General features: G+C 45.9%; 1 protein-coding gene across 2 annotated transcripts in view; it reads right to left on the bottom strand.

The window, feature by feature from the left end:
* Nucleotides 1-25664, bottom strand: part of myo5aa (myosin VAa) — a 227639-nt gene that overhangs the window by 32631 nt on the left and 169344 nt on the right. For both annotated transcript variants that reach the window (XM_084337837.1, XM_084337836.1), the window contains exons 24-29: nucleotides 14051-14199; nucleotides 12713-12826; nucleotides 11015-11149; nucleotides 10035-10091; nucleotides 6936-7163; nucleotides 4908-5008 (exon numbers count right to left, since the gene is read on the bottom strand). In XM_084337837.1, the coding sequence (XP_084193963.1) occupies nucleotides 4908-5008; nucleotides 6936-7163; nucleotides 10035-10091; nucleotides 11015-11149; nucleotides 12713-12826; nucleotides 14051-14199 (784 nt within the window). The remainder of the gene's footprint in view (nucleotides 1-4907; nucleotides 5009-6935; nucleotides 7164-10034; nucleotides 10092-11014; nucleotides 11150-12712; nucleotides 12827-14050; nucleotides 14200-25664) is intronic.

The raw sequence follows: 25664 nt of genomic DNA, 5'->3' as shown, positions 1-25664 counted from the left end.
AGAAACCGGAGACCATGAGACAACCAGGTGGGTCCCTAGGTGAAGAGAGTATGGAGAAAGCCCACGGTCTGCTGGGGCTGCTACATACGACACTGGCCCCAGAACCAGAACCAGACGTACTGGAAATACATGCCCCTGACAACAAGGACAATGGTTGGGAGAACTGGTACTGAGAGATACTAAGGGGCCAAGAAGAAACTGCAAAATACGAAGCAACCTCCAGAGGGTGACAACGAGTGATTATAACTGCAAATGAATTATAACCAATCATGTATGGCTGATTAAAGAAATGTATTATTATTCAGCATACAATGTAAAGATGATTATAATGTTTTGAAATCAGTATAGGATGTCTTGTAATCAGTATAACAGAAACATGATTTATGATTACCGAACTGTATCATTTTATACCAGTGGTACTGTACTTTTGATTATGAGACATTAGGAACTGGGTATGTAGTGACTCAACACGGAACTGTGAATAGGGGAAGTCATGACCATGTATGGGGAAAACGAACTGTAGTAACCTCGAGGTACAAGTGAGAGGCTGGCAAGGAAGGGGTTACTAAATTTACTGAGCAGAGAAAGAGGATGGATCACAGAGGACAGGAACGCAAGCCCCTATAAAAAGTGAAGTTACACAGAGAAACAAGCAGAGCGCTGGGACGGCTCTCAAGGTAAGAACTAACCTTTTGACTCAAACCAGATGAGGAACCAGAGGAGCCAACTCTCTGCAATTGTCCGGAGATCTTCGAAGGGACTCAAACCCCAGCAGTAACCTAAGACCTAAAGTGAGTACAACAGGCTCCATCTGGTCTAGGGGAACTGTAAATCACAGTTGAATGTGTCGCTAGCTCTCTCGCTCTAGGTTTGATCGAAACCGAGGAGTGTTGGCGCTGGAGCACGTTCCAGATTTAAGAGTCCCTCGGAGTCTTCGGCTGTTGTACGAACGGCCGATTAGACCTCTGGTCCATCGCTCTCCCTGCTCAAACCCAAGATAAATATCGCACGGTGCGGGTTCCTTGTACTGGGAGCTGGCCCCGTGGTAGATAATTTATCCGAGCAGGACCTAAGCAGAGGTAAGGGGAAGTTGATCCCTTCTTTCAGACTCTCTAGCTGGGGACTTCCAGAAATACTACATACTCAGTTCAGGGAAGCTCACTGTTACATTATAACTGAAATTCGATTTATCTTTTAATTTTGATTCTTTATTCTACCATGTCTTAGAGTCTTAGACTCATTGAATGTTTTTATACTTTGATTCGAGTTCTATTCTCTTATCGACCTGAACTGTGGCTTTTTACCCATCTATGTAAACCAAATAAAAGCTTGAATAAAATAAAATCTTTGCTTTTATAATAATAAAAATAATTGAAATAAAAAGAGACTTTGTGGAACTCCACTCTTTTTACCCATTGAAGGGGGTTCTTGCTGGTGAAGTAATTGAGTAAGGTATAGCGTGCATGAAGACAGGTTCTCAAAGGTTACTCTTAAAACAAGTGAACATTTCCCCGACCGCATAAGTATACATGTGGTCACTACTTTTCCGACACCCACACCATCATATTCAATCATAAGTAGATAGCTGTCGTTAATTCTGGTGTCCTCGGGGACCTCTCGATCCACTGGCTATTTATCGAGAGACACCGAGGGTGCAAAGGGGAGAGACCAGGAGACGAAGACAGTGAGAAGTCGGACGAATATCTACGCCCCGCAGCTTAGACACACCGGGAAGAGCTGGTAGGTAGTAAGACCCCCAGCTTCCCGGCGCGGACCCTTTAAACGGAGAGCTGTTCAGTAGTCTTGTACAAGGCTTAATAACTGGGATTGAACAGTCCACTGATTGATACATCTTGATATTTGTCTAGTCTGTGTGTTCATTAGATGGGTGAAATCCTCTTTCTGTGCCTGTTTTCGTAGGCAGTTAGCCTCTGGTATGCGTGCCATTAGCGTTAGCCACGCTTCTAGGCCTCTTTTTCTTTTGGAAAGAATGATAAAAAAAATTATTATAATAATAATTTTTTATTATTTACATTTTTGTCGACTACGGCTCCTTTCGACCGATTAGTCGACTAATCGACTAATAGGGGTCAGCCCTAGTAAACAGTATGCGTTTGTTTGTTTGTGTGTGCCTGCATGCACAGGATTATGGCTATACTAATAATATCTTTATTATCTATATTATGATTTGAGGTTGAGGTGTAGTGAATGTCTGTGTGAACATACAGATGGGAGGGAAACAATCAACAGGGAACAGAAAGGGTGACAGTCATAGCACAGACACATGGATGAAAGGTGCCACGAAACATAAAACACTTGTAAAAAAATGTATACAATAAATACATTTAAAAAAAGATAGCAGTGTGAACAGAGAAACACGAGTATACGTGCAGGGTCTGTGCCAAGTCATTCCCTACAGCTGATATGAGATGGCCTGCTACTAGGGGTGTAAAGGTACACGTATCCGTACCGAACCGAACACGTTTCAGTGTGTACCGTACCGAACGGCTGTGTAGTGTACCGCACGAATACGATGGTATGTTAACCACTAACGACCACCCACCAGGGGCTGTTTTCTTCACAATCTAATATAATTATTATAATAAAAAAAAATTTACAAGTCGATTATTAATTTCACTATAGAATATTCGTTGACATGGGGCGCTCCAGTAGCACACCACATAGCGCGCTGAGTCGTGAAGCGGTCGTCCGGGGTTCGTTTCCCACACCCGGTGACCTATGCCTATAAAAATAAAAATATTCGTTGACAGCCCTAGAAGTACAATTAGTTACTGCACACTACATCACCCCTGAGTGGAACATGGAAAGCCAAACTTCCCCCAACTGTACCGAAAACCGTACCTTGACTTCAAAACCGAGGTACGTACCGTGGTTTTTGTGTACCGTTACACCCCTACCTGCTACCTGTTCCCAACTGACCTGCGTGATTAAATATATAGGATCAAATGAAGAGTCCAACACAGCCATTCCCCATGCCGTCATGCTGTTGGGGCAGGGTTTAAACTGCTGAGAGACTACAACCTGGCTTAGACTAATAGACTAAGCTGCTTAGACTAACTGCTAATATTATCCAGGAATTCAGACGTTTTTCAAAAACATAAATTTTTGCCATGCTGTAACTATGCCTCTTCATCAAATCAAAACCAACCCGCCAGAGGCAATGCATGTACTGGACATTCTCTAAAAGATAAATCCAGTCCCAACGGAAAAAAGTCTCGTCATTTGATTTTAAAAAGGTAAATCGATAATATCCTTTGCTTCTGGTAAACTCTAGTCATTGAACTCCACCGTTCAGTTAGCGAGTAGCCCCAGAGAGACCATGCAGATCTGACTTAGAGCCACTATGTCTTTTTACATGCTGTTAACCCTTTCACTGCCACACGACAGAAGGTTAACCCTTTACTATCACACAACCGACGGCGATGCTCCATCATTAGCATCATTAGCTCCGCAAATGCGGAGCTAATGATGCTAATGATGGAGCATCGCCGTCGGTTGTGTGATAGTAAAGGGCTAACCTTCTGTATTGTCACAGTGAAAGGGTTAACCGGCTGTCGTGTGGCAGTGAAAGGGTTAAGGGCAAAAATGGTGCAGGCTCCACTAGCTGAGCATCCCCATGCTGGTTAGATCAATAAAAAGTGACGCTGGCGCTAAGCTTTGTACAAAGTGGAATAAAGCCATTATCATCCAACGTCAGCCGCGTGGACCTCTTTCCACACGTAGGTTTGCAGCAGCGTGGCCATGCATGCCGTGTGTCCCACCATGCAGAGGCCACACCTGATGGTTACCTAAGCCGACTCAGGAGCTCATTGGCTTCCAGCGGCTTACGTGTGAACCTGGGAGATCTGCACAGAACAGAGAGAGGGGTTCACGTGCACACACACACACACACACACACAATGCTCAGACTGAGATCTTCTTTGAACCATTAGTTAAACTAATGCGTTAGTTTTTTAAATAAATTAAATTGCCAGACATATCTTTTCTAAAGGATTTCCCCCCCCCTGCAATGTTGTGCTTTTACGGATCTGCAAAAGATGTATTTTCTGGATAAGTTGTACCACTTTTCGGACTATAAGCCGCGGCTTTTCCCCCCATTTTTCGACCCTGCGGCTTATATAACGGTGCGGCTTATATGTGACTCGACGTGACCAAACCCGAAAATGTAAAAATCAAAATATAGCTTTTTTGACTGCATTGAAATGTTATTTATCTGTTCCCTTATTTGCTAAACTTAATACAACTTGTAAATGAGTTAATTCTTGTTATTTGTCCGACAGTATTGTGTCCCAATGCTAATTACATATGGTAATTAAACATTAAAACACCTGCGGCTTATAGTCCAGTGCGGCTTATATATGTACACATCATTCAATTTAGCTGCTGCGGCTTATAGTCAGGTGCGGCTTATAGTGCGAAAAGTACGGTAGTTATGTTTGCACACAACGATGATCCTGCACTCAGTGCACTGATCCTGTATACATGTAGGACTGGCGGAGGTTCAGTGCACTGATCCTCTATACATGTAGGACTGGCGGAGGTTTCCTGCTTGTATAAGTTCAAGTACAACGCCACACAATGATGGGCAAGTGCCATATGATATTAAATCAGATTAGACACCTGGCTGATATTTATAGAACATTGTCTGCTGGCACCAACTGACAGCTCATCAACTAAAGCACACACACACACACAGCAAGCCAACTAAGTACATAACAGGGGTAGAATGACGGTGCAAGTTATTTACAGTATGAGGGCCAGGAATAAAGTGGAAACAGCAGGAGCAGAAGAATGAGAGCGATAGGTGGGGGGAGGAGATTGAGAGAGATGGGTTGGAGGAGGAGATTGAGAGAGATGGGGCTGGGGGTAGTAGCACAGTACAGTACCTGCTTGTGTCTTTGAGGCCTATATAAGCTTGTTTCAGTTCATCCGAGTCCTTCAGCTTGGAGAAGTCCACAACATAATGAGAAGGCTCTGTCATGGTCTCCTAGAGAGAGAGAGAGCGAGAGAGAGAGAGTAACTTGACCACTCATTAATGTAATGTAATGAATATGAACACAGAAGGTCACAGTGTTTGTGTAATGTATTGTTTACTGCTGTACATTACAGGTCACGTCACACAGCTAATGTGTAGGAATGTAAACATGCATGTTAATGGGGCTTTTGGCGCCCCCTACAGGGCTAATATAGCCGGTGAGGAACACTGCATTTACTATCACAGCAATCCTACCCCCCAGCAGCCAAACGCTGAGGTCGTCACAATGACGTGTTGTCATATCCACTAAAGGTCACCTCATCGGGGGCAGAGGTATACTGAACCCTGGTGTGAATGATCTAACATGCATCATGATCTATGGCTCATGGATGAGACGGATGGCCAGGATACTTGTGTTCATAAGCAAGCCTTCAAGTACGGCCTGGAAAACTACATGGACATTTGTAAATTTTGTGCCACGTTTGGGGATATAAATGTCTCCATTTGCCCTTCAGTTTCTCCATAATGGCGTGTTAGGATTTTCTTTAGCATTCCTCAAGTTGCAGCAAAAACAGCAGCCAAAAATAAGCAGCTAGTTTATTTTAAAATCCAAAATGTCAAAGTATTGCATTTGTTTGGAAAACTAATGATGAAACAATATTATAACTAGTCTAATAGCACTTGCACACACAGCTATACACCAGTAGTTGTGAAGCATTGTCGATCCAGTCAATCTATCCTTTTACTTGAACCATTTTGTATCCCCATTTGTATTAAACCAATGGATCAATCTCAAACTCTGCCTCTCTTTCCTTGATCCACACGGCAGCGTGGCTACATGAGTAGAGCTCTGGACTCATGATCGGAAGTTCACCGGTTCGAGCCCCGGTCAAGGCCGTTGTCGGAAAGTGGTGTTGTTGTCCTGCAGGGAGCACCCTGTCCTCTGGTCAGTAACCATGCCCCTGTTAGTGATAGGGACACCGTACAGCTGCGAGTGCCATCCTTCGGATGAGACGCTAAACCGAGGTCCTGACTGAATAAAGAACCCAGGGCGCCTATCGTAAAGAGTAGGGGTACCCCGGCGTTCCTGGCCAAATTCCCAATCGGGTCTCTGACATCAAGGCCACCTAATCATCCCTCCCCCCTTAATTGGCTGATATCAATCCCCGTCTCCTGAGCCATTCAGCCATTGTGTAGTGTGCCGGGTGCCAGTGTATGGCAGCCATTGAGCCTGCGTAGCCCAAGGTTGGGTGCTACCAGTGGTGATGAAGGAGGCAATTTCCACCCTAAATTGTGGGGAGCGCTTTGAGTGTCTAGAAAAGCACTATATAAAATGTAATGATCATTCATTCATCCTCCAATCACAATGGTTGCTTTCCAGGAAAAGGCAGGGTTTGAAATAGGTCAGTGGTGTATTACAAAGGACTCAAAATGTTAGCAGAGGGGAACTGTGAGAGTAATAGTGGCCAAATTCATAAAAAAAGGGGGGGGGGGGGGAGGATGCATGATTGCCAAGATTACAGCTTGGAGTAGTGGTTTAAAAGGTCAAAGTCACACACAGGGAGGTCATGCATGATTGAGGCTCTGAACGGTACCTTCTCATCCTGAGTGAGGGCATGGGAGGTGAGAGGAAAGACAGGGTGGTTAGGAACACTGTTCGTACAGTGAAACACCTCAAGAGCTATGGACAGTGGCTGATTAAATGTAATTTAACTGCCTGGCAAGTTCATTTAACCTTTTGAACTTAATTTTCCCTTGAATTTCCCCTTAAGTAGATTCAAAAGTGAGAATACTGTAGACTGTAGATTACAAGGTTCAGGGGGGTTTAAAGGAGGATGCTCGCTAGCAAAAAAGCCTCATGAGAACCATAGGAGCACAACAAACCACATTAACTTCAATTCCAAGTTTCCACCTTGATAAGGTGAATGGAGGGCTCTACCTTGTGGTGCGCGGCTTCCTTCTGGCTGACCAGTTGGGAGCGCAGGATCAGCACCTCCTCCTTGCGCACCTCCAGCTCCTCACAGGAGGAGTTGAGCTGATCCAGGAGTACTTTGTAAGCTGGGGAGCCTGGGGCCCCGGCTCCTGTGGCACTGTTGCCCAGCAGGCTCTGTCTCATCTCTGACAGGTCGTGCTTCAGCTTCTTGTTCTCGGACTCCAGCTCCTGGCGCTGAGGAGGGTGGGAGATGGGAGCAGGTTCATTTGCATACTGTCACAATGTGAAACTCTCAACCATGTGTAGCCCTGCTAGTCTGGGATCATATCTGACCAGAACCTCTCTCTCCTATGTGCCCTCTATTCCAGGGATTCCCAAAATGTTCAGGCCGTGACTCCCAAATAACTGTGTCAGAGAGCCACAACCCCCACTATTATAGGAGGTAAAATATATATATATTTTTTTTAATATTATGATTTTTTAATTTTTTATAAATGGAAATGTATGGTTGAAACATGCAAACGTTCAAACGCACACACACTAATAAGCATTGGAGGCTTTTAACCAGGGCCGGACTGGGGAAATCATTCAGGTCAGGAAATATAGTGCGAAATATAGCCCCAGTCAGGCCACTTTTTAAACAGGGGGTCCCCCACCAGGAAATGTTTTGTTACAAAGACTTCATTTCCTGCATTCTGGTGCAGGAATTTTTTTATTTGTACCCTTCAACTCTTTCAGTGCCCACCACGACATAACACGTGTTATCAGCCCGCCCCCTGAATGCCCACCACGACAATTAGCGTGTTATTTTTTTATTAGAGATCTAAATTCATATTTCATCAACCGAGTCTCTCGTTGGGAAACCAGCCCCATCAGGAGCTCAGATGTGAGAAAAGTGCCCCCTATCGTCTCCCAGATGGTAATGCACCCTTTAGGAATTGACTCAATGAAAATGGATGAGAAAAGAAAAATCCGGAATCCACATTTTACTTCTCAGGCATGTAACCCGAGCCGATTGCAGTCATTCTGGTCCCTCAGAACAGCGTGGAATATGCGTTTACAGTATGCAGCGTTGGATCAATAAAAGCGATAGATTTTTGGAATGGCGATCAGGAATTGGAATGATCTTTTTGGAGAACATCTGATCTGAGGTAAGGAATCTATTTTACAAGTCTTGGGATAATCAGAGTTGTATTCGCTGAGCTCTCAGCGTTCGCCCTATGTGTGTGTGTGTGATGTTGAGGAAATGAGGTACGTACACATATACTATCGATAATCTAGCGTTTATATGAAAACGATTCATAAATAGGCCGAAAAATTTAAACGTTTTTGTGTATTCTAGAATATTCCAGTACAGGGCGTTTATTATGGAATCTTTTTATTTTCCTTGAAAACGAGGGCTTTTCAAAATGCTATAAAACGAAAATGAACCGATAAAAAAACAATCCGCTTTGACAATGTTGACTGGAAAACAAGTCATTAATAAGCGCCGGGCAGATTAGACACATAGCCATAATTTAAAACATAGATTAGTAGGGATGGGTACCTTTCACATTTGAACCGATACCGGTACTGGTACCGGTACCTGTGAATCGATACCGGTACCCAACGGTACCTTTTTTCGGTACTTTAGTCTCAAGAAATTTAATTGACCTACCTCAGTCGTAAAAAAAGAAAATCCAAACTTCAAATAACTACAATTTCGACAGTTTTCGGCTTGTCATTGCTCTGACTGCTTTGTTGTTGAATCAAGTCAAATCCTAGGTAAGCATATATTGTGCGTGTGAACGTTGACATGAAAAAAAAAAAAAAAAAAAAAAAATTAATAAAAAACATTTTTTTAAATTTTTTTTTTCGGTTTCTCACTTGATTCGATACTCGGTAGTACCGACGTGTTTCGGTTCGGTACCTCAAAAGTACCGAATTCGGTACCCATCCCTATAGATTAGGCGTTATTAACGCTAACATTGAAGTGGATGCTGGGCATTCAAGCACTAAATCGTGCGCCCCCTGCTGGCACTGAAAGTGTTAAATGCCAGTGTTTGTGATGGCATCACAAATTATTGTTAAAAAACAGGCTAGCATATGTATGATTAGCAACAACACTGATTTTGATGGATTTTCTGTTTTTTGTAATGTCAGATTGAAAAAAATACAATATTTTATTCAACTTCAGCCCTGATCATAACACCACATATTCATTTTATAATTCTAACCCTTTAAATGCCAGTGTGTGTGATGGCATATATTTGCAATATATCAAATGCAAAGTAGATTTTTCTGGGGGGGATTATTACAGGCTAGCATGTGTCAATGATTAGCAACAACAGTTTTTTGTAAGGGTCCCGCCACCACCAATCACATGCGGCTCCCTCTGTGTGTGTGTGAGAGCAAGAGAGAGAGAGAGATTTTTATTTTATTTAACCTTTATTTGACCAGGTAGTCACTTGAGATCAAACTTGTGTGAGTTGCAGTGATCTCCTGGTTGTTACCCACCTAGGTTATCTAACTATTGCGCTGCTGCAACTAGAAACACTGGCCTGGCCTGCTTCTAAGTTCAGTGGCCTGACTGCATTAAAAAATAAATAATAATAATTTTTCATCTGGCCACCCCCCCGCGGCGGCTCGCGACCCCCACTTTGGGAGCCCCTGCTCTATTCCATCTCCCTCACAGTCTTCTGACTGTCTCAGTAAATAAAAAAACAACCCCAAAAAACTAAAACCACAGATGCTTGTTACTATATGGTTTTTTAGGGTAACAATCGGACTGGAAGCTTTGACGTTGTGAGATGCTCGCCATAAATTAATATATCTACTGAGCAATCGCTGCTATGCTAGAATAGATAGAAATCCAAGTCAAATTGTATTATTGTTGTCATGTTAAAATAAATACTAACATTACACAATAGGCAATACCATTCTACAATACCAGTGAGGTTTACGGCGGGGAAGGCATCACCAAGGTCACCAAGCACTTCTGCCCCTGCTTGTGAACGCTTAGCTCCCGCTTAGCTCTCCTTCCCTCAATCAGGCTTAAGCACCAATCAAAAACTTTACTGTTCAGCACTTGACCCATAGCCAATTTTCCCTGTTCCGACATCATACCTTCAGGGACTCATACTCCAACTCTGCTCCGCGGGCCTTCTTATGCTCCACATCATCCTGAAAGAAGGAGAGAGCGAAACAAAGATGGCGAAAGAAGTGGATGTCAGACTGAACAAGTAGTAGTTGGGTCTACATGTAGTAGTAGTATGTAGTAGCATTAATTGTATACTAATACGCAAGTAGTTGGGTCTACATGTAGTAGTACTATGTAGTAGCATTAATTGTATACTAGTACATAGGTCTACATGTAGTAATAATAATAATTGGTAGTTAGTTCTACATGTAGTAGTATCATGTAATAGTAGTATTAATACTAGTACCCTAGTGATTAGTTCTACATGTAGTAGTATTACTTGTATACTAGTAGCCTGGTAGTTAGTATAACGTGTAGTAGTATTAATTGTATACTAGTGCCCTAGTGGTTAGTACAACATGTAGTAGTAATAATTGTATACTAGTACCCTAGTAGTTAGTATAACATGTAGTAGTATTCATTGTATACTAGTACAATAGGAGTTAGTACAACACATAGCAATATTAATTGTGTACTGGTATATTATGTATATACTACTGTACCCTAGTAGTTAGTACAACACATAGCAATATTAATTGTGTACTGGTATATGTATATACCTACTACTGTACCCTAGTAGTTAGTACAACACATAGTATTAATTGTGTACTAGTATTATATATACTACTGTACCATAGTAGTTAGTACAACATGTAGTAGTATTAATTGTGTACTGGTATATTATGTATATACTACTGTACCCTAGTAGTTAGTACAACATGTAGTAGTATTAATTGTGTACTGGCATATAATATGTATATACTACTGTACCCTAGTAGTTAGTACAACATGTAGTATTATCAATTGTGTACTGGCATATAATATGTATATACTACTGTACCCTAGTAGTTAGTACAACATGTAGTAGTATTAATTGTGTACTAGTATAATGTATATACTACTGTACCCTAGCCCGAGCTCGCTGAAACTGTTCTTCTTTGTTTTCCAGTTCGTTGCGGAGCGACTGCTTTTCCTGCTCGATTTCCGTCAGCCGTTTCTGCAGCTTCAAGGTTAGAGATGTATCTATTCCTCGTGTCACGTCCTGAACAAGGAAAACACATGTTAGTACACAGAGACACTTGGAAAGATCCATTTCAAGCCTTTGAATGCCAGCTTTTTCAAGGAAGACCACAGGAATGCTGGTTTGGTGCGATGCGTTTTTAAATGTGTTTAGTGGAGGCTATGTAAAACAGAGCAACATCACAAAACAACATACACCTAATTTCATAGAACTTTAGGTGAATATATACAGTCAGGTCCATATTAGGATAACAAATCAAGTGCAGACCTTCAGCTTTAATTTTAGGGTAATTTACATCCAATACAGCCGTCCAATGAGTTCTGAAGCAGTTGGCTGAATATGAGCAGATAATATTGCCCGAAACACTTCAGAATTCATCCTGCTGCTTTTGTCAGCAGTCACATCATCAATAAATACAAGGGAATCAGTTCCATTGGCAGCACACGCCATAACACTACCACCACCATGCTTCACTGATGAGGTGGTATGCTTTCTCCATACTCTTCTCTTCCCATCATTCTGGTAAGTTGATCCATGTCTCATCTGTCCATAGGATGTTGTTCCAGAAATGTACAGGCTATTTTAGATGTTTTTTTTTGTTGCTAACTCTAATTCTGGTCTTCCGGTTTTTGAGGCTCATCAATGGTATACATTTTGTAGTGAACCCTCTGTATTCGCTCTGGTGAAGTCTTTACCAGGGAAATAATTATTCTGTCATGCACCACAGTTGTTTTCCTTGGTCTTCCAGGTATTTTGGTGTTGCTCAGCTCACCAGTGTGTTCTTTCTTTTTAAGAATGTACCAAACCGTTGATTTGGCCACACTAATTGTTTTTCTTATCTCTCTGATGGGTTTATTTAGATTTTCAGCCTAATGATGGCTTGCTTCACTGATAGTGACAGCTCTTTGGACCTCATTGAGAGTTGACAGCAACAGATTCAAAATGCAAATACCACACTTGAAATGAACTCTAGACCTTGTATCTACTCCTTGGAAATTAAATGATGAGGGAATAACACACCTGGCCATGGAACAGCTGAGCAGCCAATTGTCCAATTACATTTGGTCTCTTAAAAAGGGAGAGGCACATATAGCAATTGTTGTAATTTCTACACCGTTCACCTGATTTGGATGTATATACCCTCAAATTAAAGCTGAAAGTCTACACTTAAAGCACATCTTGTTTAATTTCAAATCCATTGTGGTGGTGTAGAGCCAAAATTATGAAAATTGTGTTGATGTCCAAATATTTATGGAACCGACTGTCTGTGTCGGTACTATGGACAGGAAATAAAAATGCTATACCATATTTATAGTTTCCCATGGCTGGATTTCAGGATTTGCTATGTCAAAATGATTATATATATTTTAGAAAATTTAAAAGCAGTTGGGGGATGGACCGTTTTCAGTTTTCAAAAATATCGCTCCACAATTGATGACGTCATTTTGACGTAGTGAATCCTGAAATCTAGACTTTGGATAGCGGAAAATATCCACGCAGTGTTGCCATTTCCAAGGCAAGGCGGACAATTGTACATTTGTTTCCGTTTTGCGGTGACAGCTTCCTTTTAGGCCCCCTCCTCACCTCTGCCGTGCGGGAACCCTCTTCCGATTCGGTGAACTCGGAGTTGTAGGTGTACTCTGATTCGTTGCTGCTGTGCGTGGAATCTGTTCTCCTGTGGCCAGGCTTGGGGGCGTTCTAGAAAATGGAAGAGTAAAAAAAAGCCCATTCCCTCAGTACTTCAAAAAACGTAATTATTTTGTTAGTTTGTCTTGTTTATATTATTGTTTGCTTTTCCCCCTTTGTAATCCCCCCTCCCCATACAATATCACAACGTGATTATGGTTCATTAACCAACACAACCCTGTTCTCCTTTATGGAAGACCTTGACTTTGCAGACGATCTGGCAGTCATGTCATCCACTTGTAGCCACCTCCAGGAGAAGTCTGACCGGCTAAGCAATTATGCAAAGCAAACTGGTCTCTACATCAACCAGAAAAAGACCCAGGTGATGTGCATCAATGCCCCAACAGCACCTCCAATCACCATCGATGGAGAGGCGTTGGAATGTGTAGAAGACTTTACATACCTCGGAAGCCTCATAAGCAGTGAAAGTGGAACGCAAAAAGACATCAAGACGCGTCTCAACAAAGCAAGAGGTGCTTTCAGCCAACTTCGCAACATCTGGAAGTCTAAACAATATAGCCTTAAAACCAAACTCAGGCTCTACAACAGCAATGTTAAGTATGTCCTGCTATATGGCTCTGAGTGCTGGAGAGTAACAAAACAGGATATGAGAAAGGGTGACGTCTTCCACAATAGCTGCTTACGTAGGATCTGTAACATCTTTTGGCCAAATAGAATCTCGAATGAGGAACTTTATAAGAAGACAGGCAGCTTGCATATGTCCCTTGAGATAAGGAGACGGAGGTTAAGATGGCTCGGCCATGTATTGAGGATGCCCAATGAAAGGTTACCCAAAGTTGCCCTGAGATGGACCCCAGTTGGGAAGAGAAAGAGGGGTAGACCAAAGAACACCTGGTGAAGGACAGTGATGATGGAGCTGAAGGAGATGAGTCTTTCCTGGGACAAAGCGCAGGCCAAAGCACGAGACAGGATTCAATGGCAGTGTATGATTGCGGCCTTATGCCCCAACCGGGACGAAGAGGATAAGTAAGTAAGTAATATGAACATTATACAGAATTATGTGAAGACTATGTAATAAAAGTTTGTAAAAATAAAAGCTTTAAAAAATCTATTCATTACAACCCTCTTGCCACCTTTGATAACCCTTGGAAATGTTAAATGTCTGTCTGTACACAATTCAATAAGGTGCACAATTCAATAAGAGTGAGCGAGTCGATGAATAAGTGTACATGTCTCACTGTAGAGAGAGTCAATGAATAAGTGTGCATGTCTCACGGTAGAGAGCGCCATGTTCTCTTTCATGTCGTCGTATTTCTCCTCGAGGCGACGATGTTCCGTCAGGAGATTCTGATACCGAGAGCGCTCCTCGTTCAGGTCCGTCTCCAACTGCTGAGTCTCCTCTGCTATCGCACGCACCATTTTCTCTGAAAGATGGGAGATAGGAGGCATCAGAGAAAGAGGGAGGGTATATTCAACATAGTAAAGAAGATAGTGACATCATAATAATATATTAGGTCACCACATGATCACGTTTGTAACAGTCAAGGTGATGGGTCTAGAGGTTGTATTGGGTTTGTAACAGTCAAGGAGATGGGTCTAGAGGTTGTATCGGGTTTGTAACAGTCAAGGCGATAGGTCAAGAGGTTGTATCAGGTTTGCAACAGTCAAGGCGATAGGTCAAGATGTTGTATCAGGTTTGTAACAGTCAAGGCGATAGGTCAAGAGGTTGTATCAGGTATGTAACAGTCAAGGCGATGGGTCAAGAGGTTGTATCAGGTTTGTAACAGTCAAGGCGATGGGTCAAGAGTAGAGGCTGACATGCGAGTGGATTTTGACTCCCGCTCCTTCCCACTCCCACAGAAATAATCCCATGAGGATGCCCCCCGAAACCCGGTTCTAAACGGGAACCGGTACTAAATTAGAAAAAAACTGAGTATTGATAAGCTCTGACGTTATCGATACTGCTATCGATACTCTAGAAATTATTATTACTATGAGTTTTTTTTCGAGGAATTTAAACGTTGCAAACTATCTCTCCTCTCTCTGTCTCTGCACAAGAAGCGAGCCGCAGCGAGCCATTATTACTCACTCAACTTTTTTTGCCATTGCTATGTCTACTATACATTGGTTTCTTGTTCGAATGCATTTATTTCTATAGACCAGTGGTGCCCAACCAGTCGGCCGTGATCGACCGGTAGATCAATGACATGCAATATAATTGATGCAAGCAATGTTAGCTGCTAACTAGTAATAAATAGGCTAAGCTAACTAGTGTTAGCCGTTAGCTTAGCGTTAACCATGGAAAACGCTCAAAGCGGACTCCACGTCACCAGTTCCATTCGTGAGAAAATGGGGTGGGTTATTATGGCGAAGGCTTGACAACAGAGGTTCAAATATAACTTCATATTTATTGGTTATTTGTTTCTTTATATCGGGCATCCAGTTTCCACCACCGTGTGTTAAACTCTTCCTGTTGACGTTCGAGCGTGACATCATCGCCTGCGGCAAGCTTACACGCTCAAAATGCAAACCGTAAACAGAACCCGGAGCGCACCAAGACACACAGCCTCTACTAATAACATGGAGTATTGAACCGTTTTTAACAGCTGGGTATTGGGTGGGACATTCTGATTTAAAGGGGAACTATTTTACTATTCCTAGCACTATTTGGGCAACTTTACACAATTCCTGAGAGTCTATTGAAGACATCTGTATGGTTTTTTTCAAAAAAATGCATTTGTTTATATTTCTAATCAAGTACTCAAATCCATAATTTTTCAGCCTCAAGAAATCAGGCTGTTATGGCCTGGCTCCGCCCATAAGCACTTTGAGTGACAGTCAGTCCACAGAGAGAGAGAGTGACAGACTGACAGACAGACAGACAGACAGAGACAGAGACAGACAGACAGACAGACAGACAGACAGACAGACAGACAGACAGACAAAAAAAGGGAGGGAGAGGGAGCCGGGAGGACACGCAGAGTGTTTACAGTTCTCTCTCTCTCGGTTCGGTAGCATGAGCTGTCTGTGGCGCAGCGCGGTGGTGGACTTCCTCGAGAGGGAGAAGGAGAGTGTTTACAGTTCTCTCGCTCTCGCTTGGCTGGCAGCTAGAGGTGGGCGGGTGTTATTATGCAAATACGCACCACCTGACGTCCCGAATACGCTAATTTTCAGATGACTCACTTGAGGGAGAGACATTATTGTGAGAGGAGAATTGGAAGAATGCGCCAAATCGAGAATTAGAGACATAGATCCTATTACTATAAGTCCACATAGCTAGAAAATAACCCTAAACACTGGAAAAGGTCATTTATAAGATAGTTCCCCTTTAAGAACTTTCTAAATAAAATAGAAAGTCCCAAAATAGTTAATTTATCTGACTGCTTGTATTAATTGATAAAAAAGTAGACATGTGCAGTAATATATATAAAAGAATAATAAAGCAATGTCGATTCTGTTCTTAATAATTTTTTATAATTTTTTTTACTAAATAAAAAAGAACCGATAAGAGTATCGAGAAAGTACAGAACCGGTAAGCAGTATCGATAAGAGTAGTAGTATCGATAAAATCCTAACGATACCCATCCCCATCCCAAGTGAAAACAATCTATTATTTTTAATACAAATAGACCTCCTGTTCACCGTTTTTGATATATTGAGCTTTAAACTTGAAATAACCAAGTTTAATTTTTTGGAACTCACAACACACAACCTAAAACCCCTCCCTACATCCCTCTCCCAAACAGTTCCTAATTTTTTATGTTGCATGATCATGTATACATTTATTATGTATTATATTTGTTATGTTTAAATATCAACATTATCTGGCCATCCTCAGTAAATACTATCAAACTCCTTTGACCTCACCTACTTAAAATCATTGACGTAGAGAGAGGGACAGAGAGAGGCTGAGGCTCCCCCGCCCCCTCCCTTTCCTCACTGTTTTCTCTGCCTCTGAGCCGGGTTAGCTTATAGTTTAGCTTATTAGTTTAGTTACCGGTAGCAGCTAACGAGTTAGTTTTGGTGAGGATGCAAAGCATGTAAGATGCATTGGAAGCGTTGCGGGGAAAAACAGGCAGGGACTTATTTCCTGGTCGCAAAATGCACACTAACATAACATAGCACGCTGTTATATTATCATACTGGCCAATCGCGTCTCACTCTTCGCCATAATGAGATAACTCTTATCTCCTAGCACCTACTTTGCTCATGAACAAACAATTTGCACCCATGCACGTGACCAGGCCACGCCCCAGCGTCCTCCTATAAGACGCCGGACATGGTCACACTCCCCCTTCTTCTTTTTTTGTTTCCAACATGGACGCTGCAGTGCACTCCATGAACTAGTTGTTATGAAATGCAGAGAGAAATTACACAATGTTGGGTTTTCGCCGGAGATTCACCAGCCCCTGGAATCTTCTCGGCACATCCAAACAGCGCATCGGGCCTGTCCTGGGGTTTCCTCGTCTCACGACAGCGGATTGAGGGACGTTGCGTGGCGGCTAGCTGTCGGGCTAGGTCGCACACAGGTAGGGCCTGCGCTGCCAGGCATTAATGCTAGCATTTGTGATACTGCTCGTTGTCCCGTGAGACAGCCGAGTTGTGTATTGGCGCGAGGGGCAGGATATTTGGGAAAACATGGTCGTCATGACTCTGTTTTGGGTGTTGTCCTAGTGCGCGCGGCTAATGCTAATGCTACAATGCTGGGTCTCCGTTCTTGTTCCCCGCCGAGGGCTGTCTTTTCTAAAAGGTCTTCCCTCCTCTTAACCATTCATGCTGACGGTCAATCGGTGTCTACTGTTGGGAGTTTTGACGGGGGCTTGTTTACCATTTCATGAGTGGATGGGCTGAGGCCTAGGGCTGGTGTGCTTTTTGTGAATCTATGAATTGTGTGCGGGACTGGTGTTTTTCTCTGGTCTGCATCCCCTTAACATTTGTGTGTATGGGCTAGCCCATTCTGCAGTGTGTTAGTGGAGTTTTCGTTCATTTATTCATTTACCCCTTCATGGGTGCACACCACAGTGGAAGTTGCTGCATTCCTACTAGTGAGGCAGTGCTTCACTAGTAGTAGTCTTTTGTTGCAGCCACCACTGGTGCTCCGTGCTTGTGAAGCAGGTGGCATCATTCCTTTGCCTCTGACATGGTGGAACGGTGTCCCGCCCGGCCGACGCCAAGCCATGAGGCGAGTCGGCCCGGCAGGTGGCTGGTGGGCTGTTAAGCCTATACCGCCACGGTATAGAATTAGCAACGACTAGCAACATTGTTCGAATTGCAGTTTTTTCTGTCAAAAATGGTGTCTGGTGGTGGGGCCTTAGGGCCAGCTGACGTCGAAACATCGCGCCAGGTTTTGAGGTTATTAGCTTTGACCTAGCCGCAAGCTATAACCGCAGGGAGGGCTAGGATGCTGTCAACGCTTGTTTACAGACATCTTGGTTGGATCAGTCTACCCTAGAGAAGGAGAGACGTTTTTTCCCTCCTCAGGGCTCCCCTCTCCGCAGAGGGACTTTGGTCTTTCCGCAGGAGCGCGGGCAGTATTTGACCTAGGCCCCACACCGCCTCACACTGCGCAGCCTCCATAGACCTGTAGGATGCGTATTCGCATCCCGATCTTCCATCCTAGGGCTTACCTACGCTTCCTTTGCAGGGTTTAGCGTACGAGTACCAGAGGCTGCCGTTCGGCTATTCTCTGGCTCCCCACATCTTCACCAAGTGCGTGTAGACCGCACTGGGGCCTCTGCGTCGTCGGGGGTTACGAAGTGTATTCTGCCCTGGACGACGTTCTGGTCCTTGGCCGGTCAGGGTAGATCGCCAGGTCTCATACCAGGCAGGTGGTGTCTCACCAGCCTGGGTTTTGCTGTAGACTGGAAGTAGAGTTCTCCTCTTCCCAGTCAACGGGTGGAGTACTTGGGCTTTTTCTAAGCTCAAGGTCTATATGGGCATCCCTCTCGGAGCGGCGGCGAGTGGTTGGGTTCTCGGCGAGCTCGAGAGGTTCCGTCCTAGGGCGGTTACGGCGCTGTCCGTGATGCGCCTGCTGCTGGGGTCCCTCTTGGCCTCCTCTTCATGGGGAGGATGCAGAGGTGGTTTTTTCCAGTATGGAAATGGACCCAGTGTGAGACATATGGAAGCGGCTGAAGGTTCCTGGGGAGGTCCCCTTGGGCAGCAGGCTGTCACACGTCACGGTCTTCACCGACACCTCCCTCATGGGATAGGACGTGTCGGACCAACGCAGTAGGGGGCAGCTGCCATGCTGCCCGGTCTGCGCTACATTCAATGTGTTGGGATTGAAGGCAGTCCTTCTGGTCCTCAAACGGCTCGACCACCTTGTGGTGGGCAAGCGTGTTTTGGTCAGGACGGACAACACGACGTCAGCGTCGTATATTGTCGGACAGGGAGGAGTGCGCTCCCCCCATCTGCACCGGGCGGCGGTCAGGCTCTGGCTATGGGCGTTCTCCAACTGCTCTGCCTGAGGGCTCTCCACATCCCCGGCAGGGTGAATGTGGGTGCAGGTGTGATATCGCGGGGCGGTCCTCACCCTGACGAGTGGGGACTACGTCCAGACATAGTCGGGCAGGTCTGGGACCGATTCCGTGGCCGTCTGGGATTATGTACGCTTCCCCCCCTTACACCTGATAGCTCAGCTGTTGGGGCGGGTACGTCGGGAGCGCGGGACTTGGTCCTGGTCGTGCCGGGCCGGGGCTCAGCTGTGTGGTCCCCGGCCCTGATTCAGCTGTGTGGCCCCGCCGTGGCCTGTTCCGTGGTCACCGCGGGCCCTCTCTCAGGCACGCGGAACTCTGGGGCAGCCTCTAGGCTTGGCTGCTGACGGTGTGAATCTGGTGGGGATGCGTCTTGACTATTCTGTGGTTAACGCTATCCGGTACGCGCGCGCTCCGTCCTCTACCACGGCTTACGCTGGGGAGTGGCGTATGGTCGAGTGTGGGGGCGGAACGTTGTTCTGCCGCCCTCTCGTGGGACGTTCCTGCTTGGCGCTCTGCGTCTCAAGCTTGTGGAACGTTCTCTGTCTCCGAGTGGGACCTCCAACTGGTCATGGGTCGGTTGTCGGAGGCCCCGTTTGAGCCTCTTGAGCAGGCGCCATTGGATCTGCTGTCTTGGAGACCACGTTCTTTTTGGCCATCACCTCCGCTAAATGCGTGGGTGAGCTGTGTGCTCTCTCGGTGCGGCCTGAGTGCCTGTCTATTCGGGCCAATAGCGGTGCGACTCTGAGGCCTAATCCAGTCTTCGTGCCAAAGAATATCCGGAGCTCTTTTTGCTCCAGGGATATTGTGATTCAGGCGTTTCATCCGCCTCCTCACGCTAGTGGGTTAGAGGCGAGCCTTCATCAGTCGTGTCCTGTCCGTGCTTGGGGGTTACCTCAGTCGGACTCGGGATCTCAGGGCTGCCGATCAACTTTTTGTTTGTTACGGTGGCCCTCGCGCTGGTAAGGCACTGTCCAAGCAGCGCCCGTCACATTGGTTGTGCGAGGGCATTGCCCTTTGCTACAGGTTGGCTGGACAGGTCCCCCCTGGAGGTGTCAGGGCGCACTCCACTCGTGGAGTGGCGGCCTCTGCCGCCTTGTTAGGGGGGGCCTCGGTGGAGGACATCTGTGCTGCGGCCTCCTGGTCCTCCCCGGGTCCCTTCGTTAAGTTTTACCTCATGGACATGACTGGGGGTTCCGTCTCCCAGGCGGTTCTGAGGTCTGGGACCTCCCCTGCGTCCCGCCTGTCGGTGGGTTAGCAGGGGTGTGTGGGTGTGTGCCACGGGGTGATGTGTCACACGTGGTCCCGCCTGTACTGTGCGCTTTTAGGGGTTTCTGGTTCCCTTTTTTTCGCACTTTGGTGGAGTTGACTGCCTCCCCCCCTTCGCTAGGACGGGCGGGTGGACGGGACTCCCCTCCCCCCTGGTATTGGGGCTTGCGGGCCCTCAGGGGGTACACTTGTCGGGCCACGCGTCTGCTCTGCCCCATATCTCATTATGGCGAAGAGTGAGACGCGATTGGCCAGTATGATAATATAACGAAAGGTTATCCTATAACCTAGTTATATGAATACTGGCTGAGCATCTCGCTCTTAGCGCCCTGAGGTCCCTTGGTTGGGTTTTCAATGTTGGAAACTTTTTTTCCGAGGAAGGGGGAGTGTGACCATGTCCGGCGTCTTATAGGAGGACGCTGGGGCGTGGCCTGGTCACGTGCATGGGTGCAAATTGTTTGTTCATGAGCACAGTAGGTGCTAGGAGATAAGAGTTCTCTCATTATGGCGAAGAGCGAGACGCTCAGCCAGTATTCATATAACTAGGTTATAGGATAACATTTCGTTGTTGTTGGGCTGCCGGAGCTGCGCTTGGGAGGAAATGAGACTTGCCACAGGATTTTCAAAATAAGAGTATCGATATGTGACCAGGCATGGTCTTCAGGGTCATGTTGAGGGATCTTCAAATTTGTTTACATATTATGAAAGTACAGATTCATACCTTCAAAATAAGCCATCACTTGAACATTTTGGTGAGATACTTTTCAAGCTACTTCCTATGAATCATGGTGATATCACAAAACTTATTCAGAGAAAAAGGGCCTTCAAGAGTTTACACTTAGTGTAACTGAGGGGTACAATTCCCTGACTGTATTGAGAGTATGGTATCATTAAACCACTACTTAGTTATGTACTTTAATTACTGGCCATACAGTACACGGTATATATGATGAACACCCACACAATAACACGGCTTAACAAAGAAAGTCCTGTTTAGAATATTTATTAGAAGAGCATCAATAGTAGATTGCAGTATTGAGAATTAGGGTCGCGCTTGTATGGCGAAGAATGTGCATAAATAGGTCAAGAGCGTAAGTCCATGAGCATATTACGATGGGAATGATTAATACCACCTGTAGCATAAGAATTATATAAGGCACACTCGTAGGTCAGCTGGAGATACTAAGGGGGTTCCCTCCGGTTGTAAGCCAGCAGGGGGGGGGAATTGTCGGGAGCAAAAGTCTGGATCAACGCGGAATAAAGAGACTCCAGGTACAGGAGACTGTGCAATAATCCTTTGGTCCTTAGACAAAGCAACAGCTATACTCCGGTATGCATGGGTCCTAGAGGCGGGCTCGACGGGGCTCCTCACAGGGTAGATCCCACACGGTAGTGGGGTAGACGGTTCTCTGCTCCAGCAGCCACAGTACCAAAGTAATATAATCCAGCCGAAAAGGGCTCTGCATTCGTCGGTGTAGGTTATCCAGTGTACATATCCACACGGTTCTCGTCTAGGACTCCTCGGATGGCGGCACAAGGTTAGGCCGCCCAGCCTGGATAAGCACACTAGCTCGGTACGATGAACCGGTGGTAATGCTGGTCACTGTAGAACGGTAGCCGCACGATACACTATACATAATAGACTATTACTTTATAATAGAATAAGTCGAACTCGACGATACAGCGTTAAACTCTGACACTTTAGCTATCAATTCGCACGCGGTCTCAAGGCTCTATTTAGGGGCAAAACGGGCCCACTTCACAGCACGTTGTATCGTGGTGAAGGCTTCAGCTTTTAGTTACTAAGATAAGACTACTGCTGTATCCACCTGCGACGTATTTATACGTAAGGTGAATAATCTAGTGCCAACCTCATTTCTGTCTCGTATTACTGCGCAAACCTGGGCATGTTGAGACATGTCTTAGCGGTGGCTTTGAACTAGATATTGGGGGTATGGCCGTTGGCGCCTAGGGGGTCGCTGTCCAATAGGAGAACGAATATTATGGTCTGGCCTGTACCTAGGTAAAGGGATATTCCGTGTATATGTACAAAGAATATACAAGGGATATCAGACGATATACAAATATTATACAATATATCTCAAGTAATAAATATATATATTCGGTTTAATCTGACCCTTTGTAACACTTAGTGTAAAACAACTACAACACTACCCAGAATTCATTGTAATCCATGGCCCCCCTCTCTCTGGGACAATTAACACATGGCAGCGTTCCAGTCTCAGGCTCTTTGTTATGACAATGACTGTCTTGTGACACTGCAAACACAACACCCAGAGGAAAAAGGAAAAGTCATGATAGTTTATTTAAAAATTAGTGTGGTAGTGAAAGGTTAACCTTCTGTAGTGTGGTAGTGAAAGGTTAACCTTCTGTAGTGTGGTAGTGAAAGGTTAAGCTTCTGTAGTGTAGTAGTGAAAGGTTAACGTAAGGTTATGAATATAACCAAGTTCTATGAATACTAGTGACGCTCAGCGTCAGCGTCCTAATGGAGGATACCCCCCCTATTAGAGGACGGGAGGGAGACGGATCCGACCGTGTGAAGAGAAACTCAAGCAACTCAACGCACAGGGTGAGCAGACAGTGGCTTGACCCCACGACTACCCACACGCACAACCCGCATGCCACCAGGGAACGAACGGAAGGAACAAACCTCGTTACCGCCCCCAAAAACACAGGGTCGAGAGCAACTCAACCCCGTGGCAAGGCCGTAGCAGCGGAGCGCGAAGGAAGACCCAGACCCACTGAAGGGACTGGATCCCCCGGAAAAAGGGGGCCCGGAGAGGTCAACGACGCCACAGCATCAAGACCTCACCAGGCGGTCACTTAGTGACACCGCCCCCCACATCGCCAGCGTATTCGGACAGGGCCCCTCCAAGAGCGGGCCCTTCCCCCCACTAGCACGCCGCCTGGCACACTGAACCTAGCAAACTCAGGCAGTCAGCATGGCCGTAACGCGAAGCACTCAAAAGGCTACACTACAGCGGAAGCAGGCAGCGCACCGGGGAGACGACCCCAGAGGGGGTCGATCCCTCAAACCAGACAGCAGGCGTTTGACCCGAGCCTGGAGCACTGCGGACGAGACAGGCGCCAAAGGGGTCAACTGAAACAGCACCCCCGGCGGAAGGGGCGTATGCTGGCATTGTTGCGCACCATGACAAAGTCTCCACCAAAAAACCCCGACCCAGAGGGGCCGAGGCAGAGAAGGCTTCACGATTGGCAGACGTCATGAACGTGCAGGGGCACACTCAACTGCGTAACCCGGGAGTTGACTCTTCTCCAACACACCAGGGAATCAACCACCCTCTTGGTACCACATGCGGTGGTTGTTCCTATAACCCCTCAAAAAAAAACTCCAAAACACACCTGCGGGTACACACTGGCTATACTGCAGTACAAGTGTCACAGTTTTCAAAAAGGGGTTATTCCAGGCCTACGGGTCGACGAAACACAACTTCGGACCGGGCCCGGCGGCTCGGGAAGCACACAGGGCTGCCAGAGGAGGTCCATAAGACCACCCCAACAGCCCCCTCTTCGCCATGCGTAAGAGAGGAACGAAAAGAATGAAGAACCAGCCACCTTCATGATAGCGCAGGGTACAATATCTACCCAACAAAGGGTCTCCATAACGCCCAACCCTGTGACACCCGGGCCGACCCGGCATTTTTTCTCCCGAAAAAAGCACAAGTCCCTCAGGGTACCAGAATAGCAGATCTGCGTCCCCGGCGGACAACGGGTTAACTGACCTGGACCAGCGTGACCAGAACCAGTCCCGTGCCCTAACCACGCCGACATCCCCACTCCAAGAGAGGGGGTAGGTACGCGTGTCGATCTAAAACATGAAAAGAGTGCGCCACCCAGACGGTCCCATTCGTACCGCGCTCAGTGGCCCACCCCAAGGGCGTGAGACCCCTCTACCTATGTTTTGATCAATTCCGTTAACATCCTCCAGATATGAACGAGAATTCGCTGAGACCTAGTAACAGGCGCTCGGAAGAGAAAACCTCCATCCCAGTTGCCCTATAAAAACGCCGTTTTAATAATGAGCAACCAAGGCGTACCAGCCTCATGCGTGATTCTTATCAGAAACACCCCAAGCCAGCACTATGTACGCGTCGAGACCCAAACACATCAATGGATAGTCTAACCAGACACCAGACATTGGTCCTTCAAGTCGCCTGGGAGAACGACAAGGAGTTGTCGTGCTTCATATTCTTTCCTCTTTTTATTAAAAAGAAAGAAACACAGACTGACATGAATCCCACATGACGCGGCTGAGGGTAACATTTTTTTTCATTCTTACATCCCGTCACCCTCACCACAGAGAGGAGACAGTAATCCTCAGAGAGACTTCCCACGTGAGCCATGAATTGAAAAGTCACGGTAACATTGAGCCATGTGACCAACAGACTCAAGTTACACGTATATCGAGCGTAGCAGAACACTAAGTTCCTACGCTCTGCCCCGACAACTTGACAATGACAGACCCTACATACGGGTCTGAAAAAACTCACGGAAGCCGTCGTCCAATAGAAAAGTGCCCAGTGACGTATTTTATGACGGGGGAAACCCATGACTCAACCGCCCGTGATAGGTGCGGAGTCAGGGAAACCCCCCCCCCCGTGCCAAGCTGCCTAACAGCTTGGCCGGACCGAATGAAAAGAGTAAAAAAAAAACGACCAATCAGGAGAGGGAAGGAGGGGTTTATCCGGTACCCCCTCCATGCCCAACCCTTGAATACGACAACAACAATAGCCATATGATACCTTAAGTAGGCAGAATGCTAATGAACAGTGCAAAGCTAATTCAATGCGCGCTAGCCACAGACAAGTCTGTGAACAGGGTTTATAACAAGGCCAAGTCATATAGGTTGAGGTCATCAGCTGCAACGCCGACCCGAAGAGCCCAGCATCGGAGAGGGGTGCCGTCAGAAGTGGAGTCCTCTTCCTTTCTGGCACACGCGCCTGCTCCAGCCAAAGGTGGCTCTGGGCTAGAGTGGCCAGGGCGCGTGAATATTAAAGGCAACCAACTTGTGTTCAGCTTTTCGTTCAGCGTTTCTCTGATTGGCCACACGGCCAATCAATCAATCCACTAGCACACGCCCTTGCGGCAAGAGAGACGCGCGGCAG

Source organism: Notolepis coatsorum (assembly GCF_963971535.1).
Source record: "Notolepis coatsorum genome assembly, chromosome: 20".
NCBI classification, from domain to species: Eukaryota; Metazoa; Chordata; class Actinopteri; order Aulopiformes; family Paralepididae; genus Notolepis; species Notolepis coatsorum.
The sequence above is the reverse complement of the archived record's forward strand: the minus strand, read 5'-3'. Positions and strand labels throughout refer to the sequence as shown.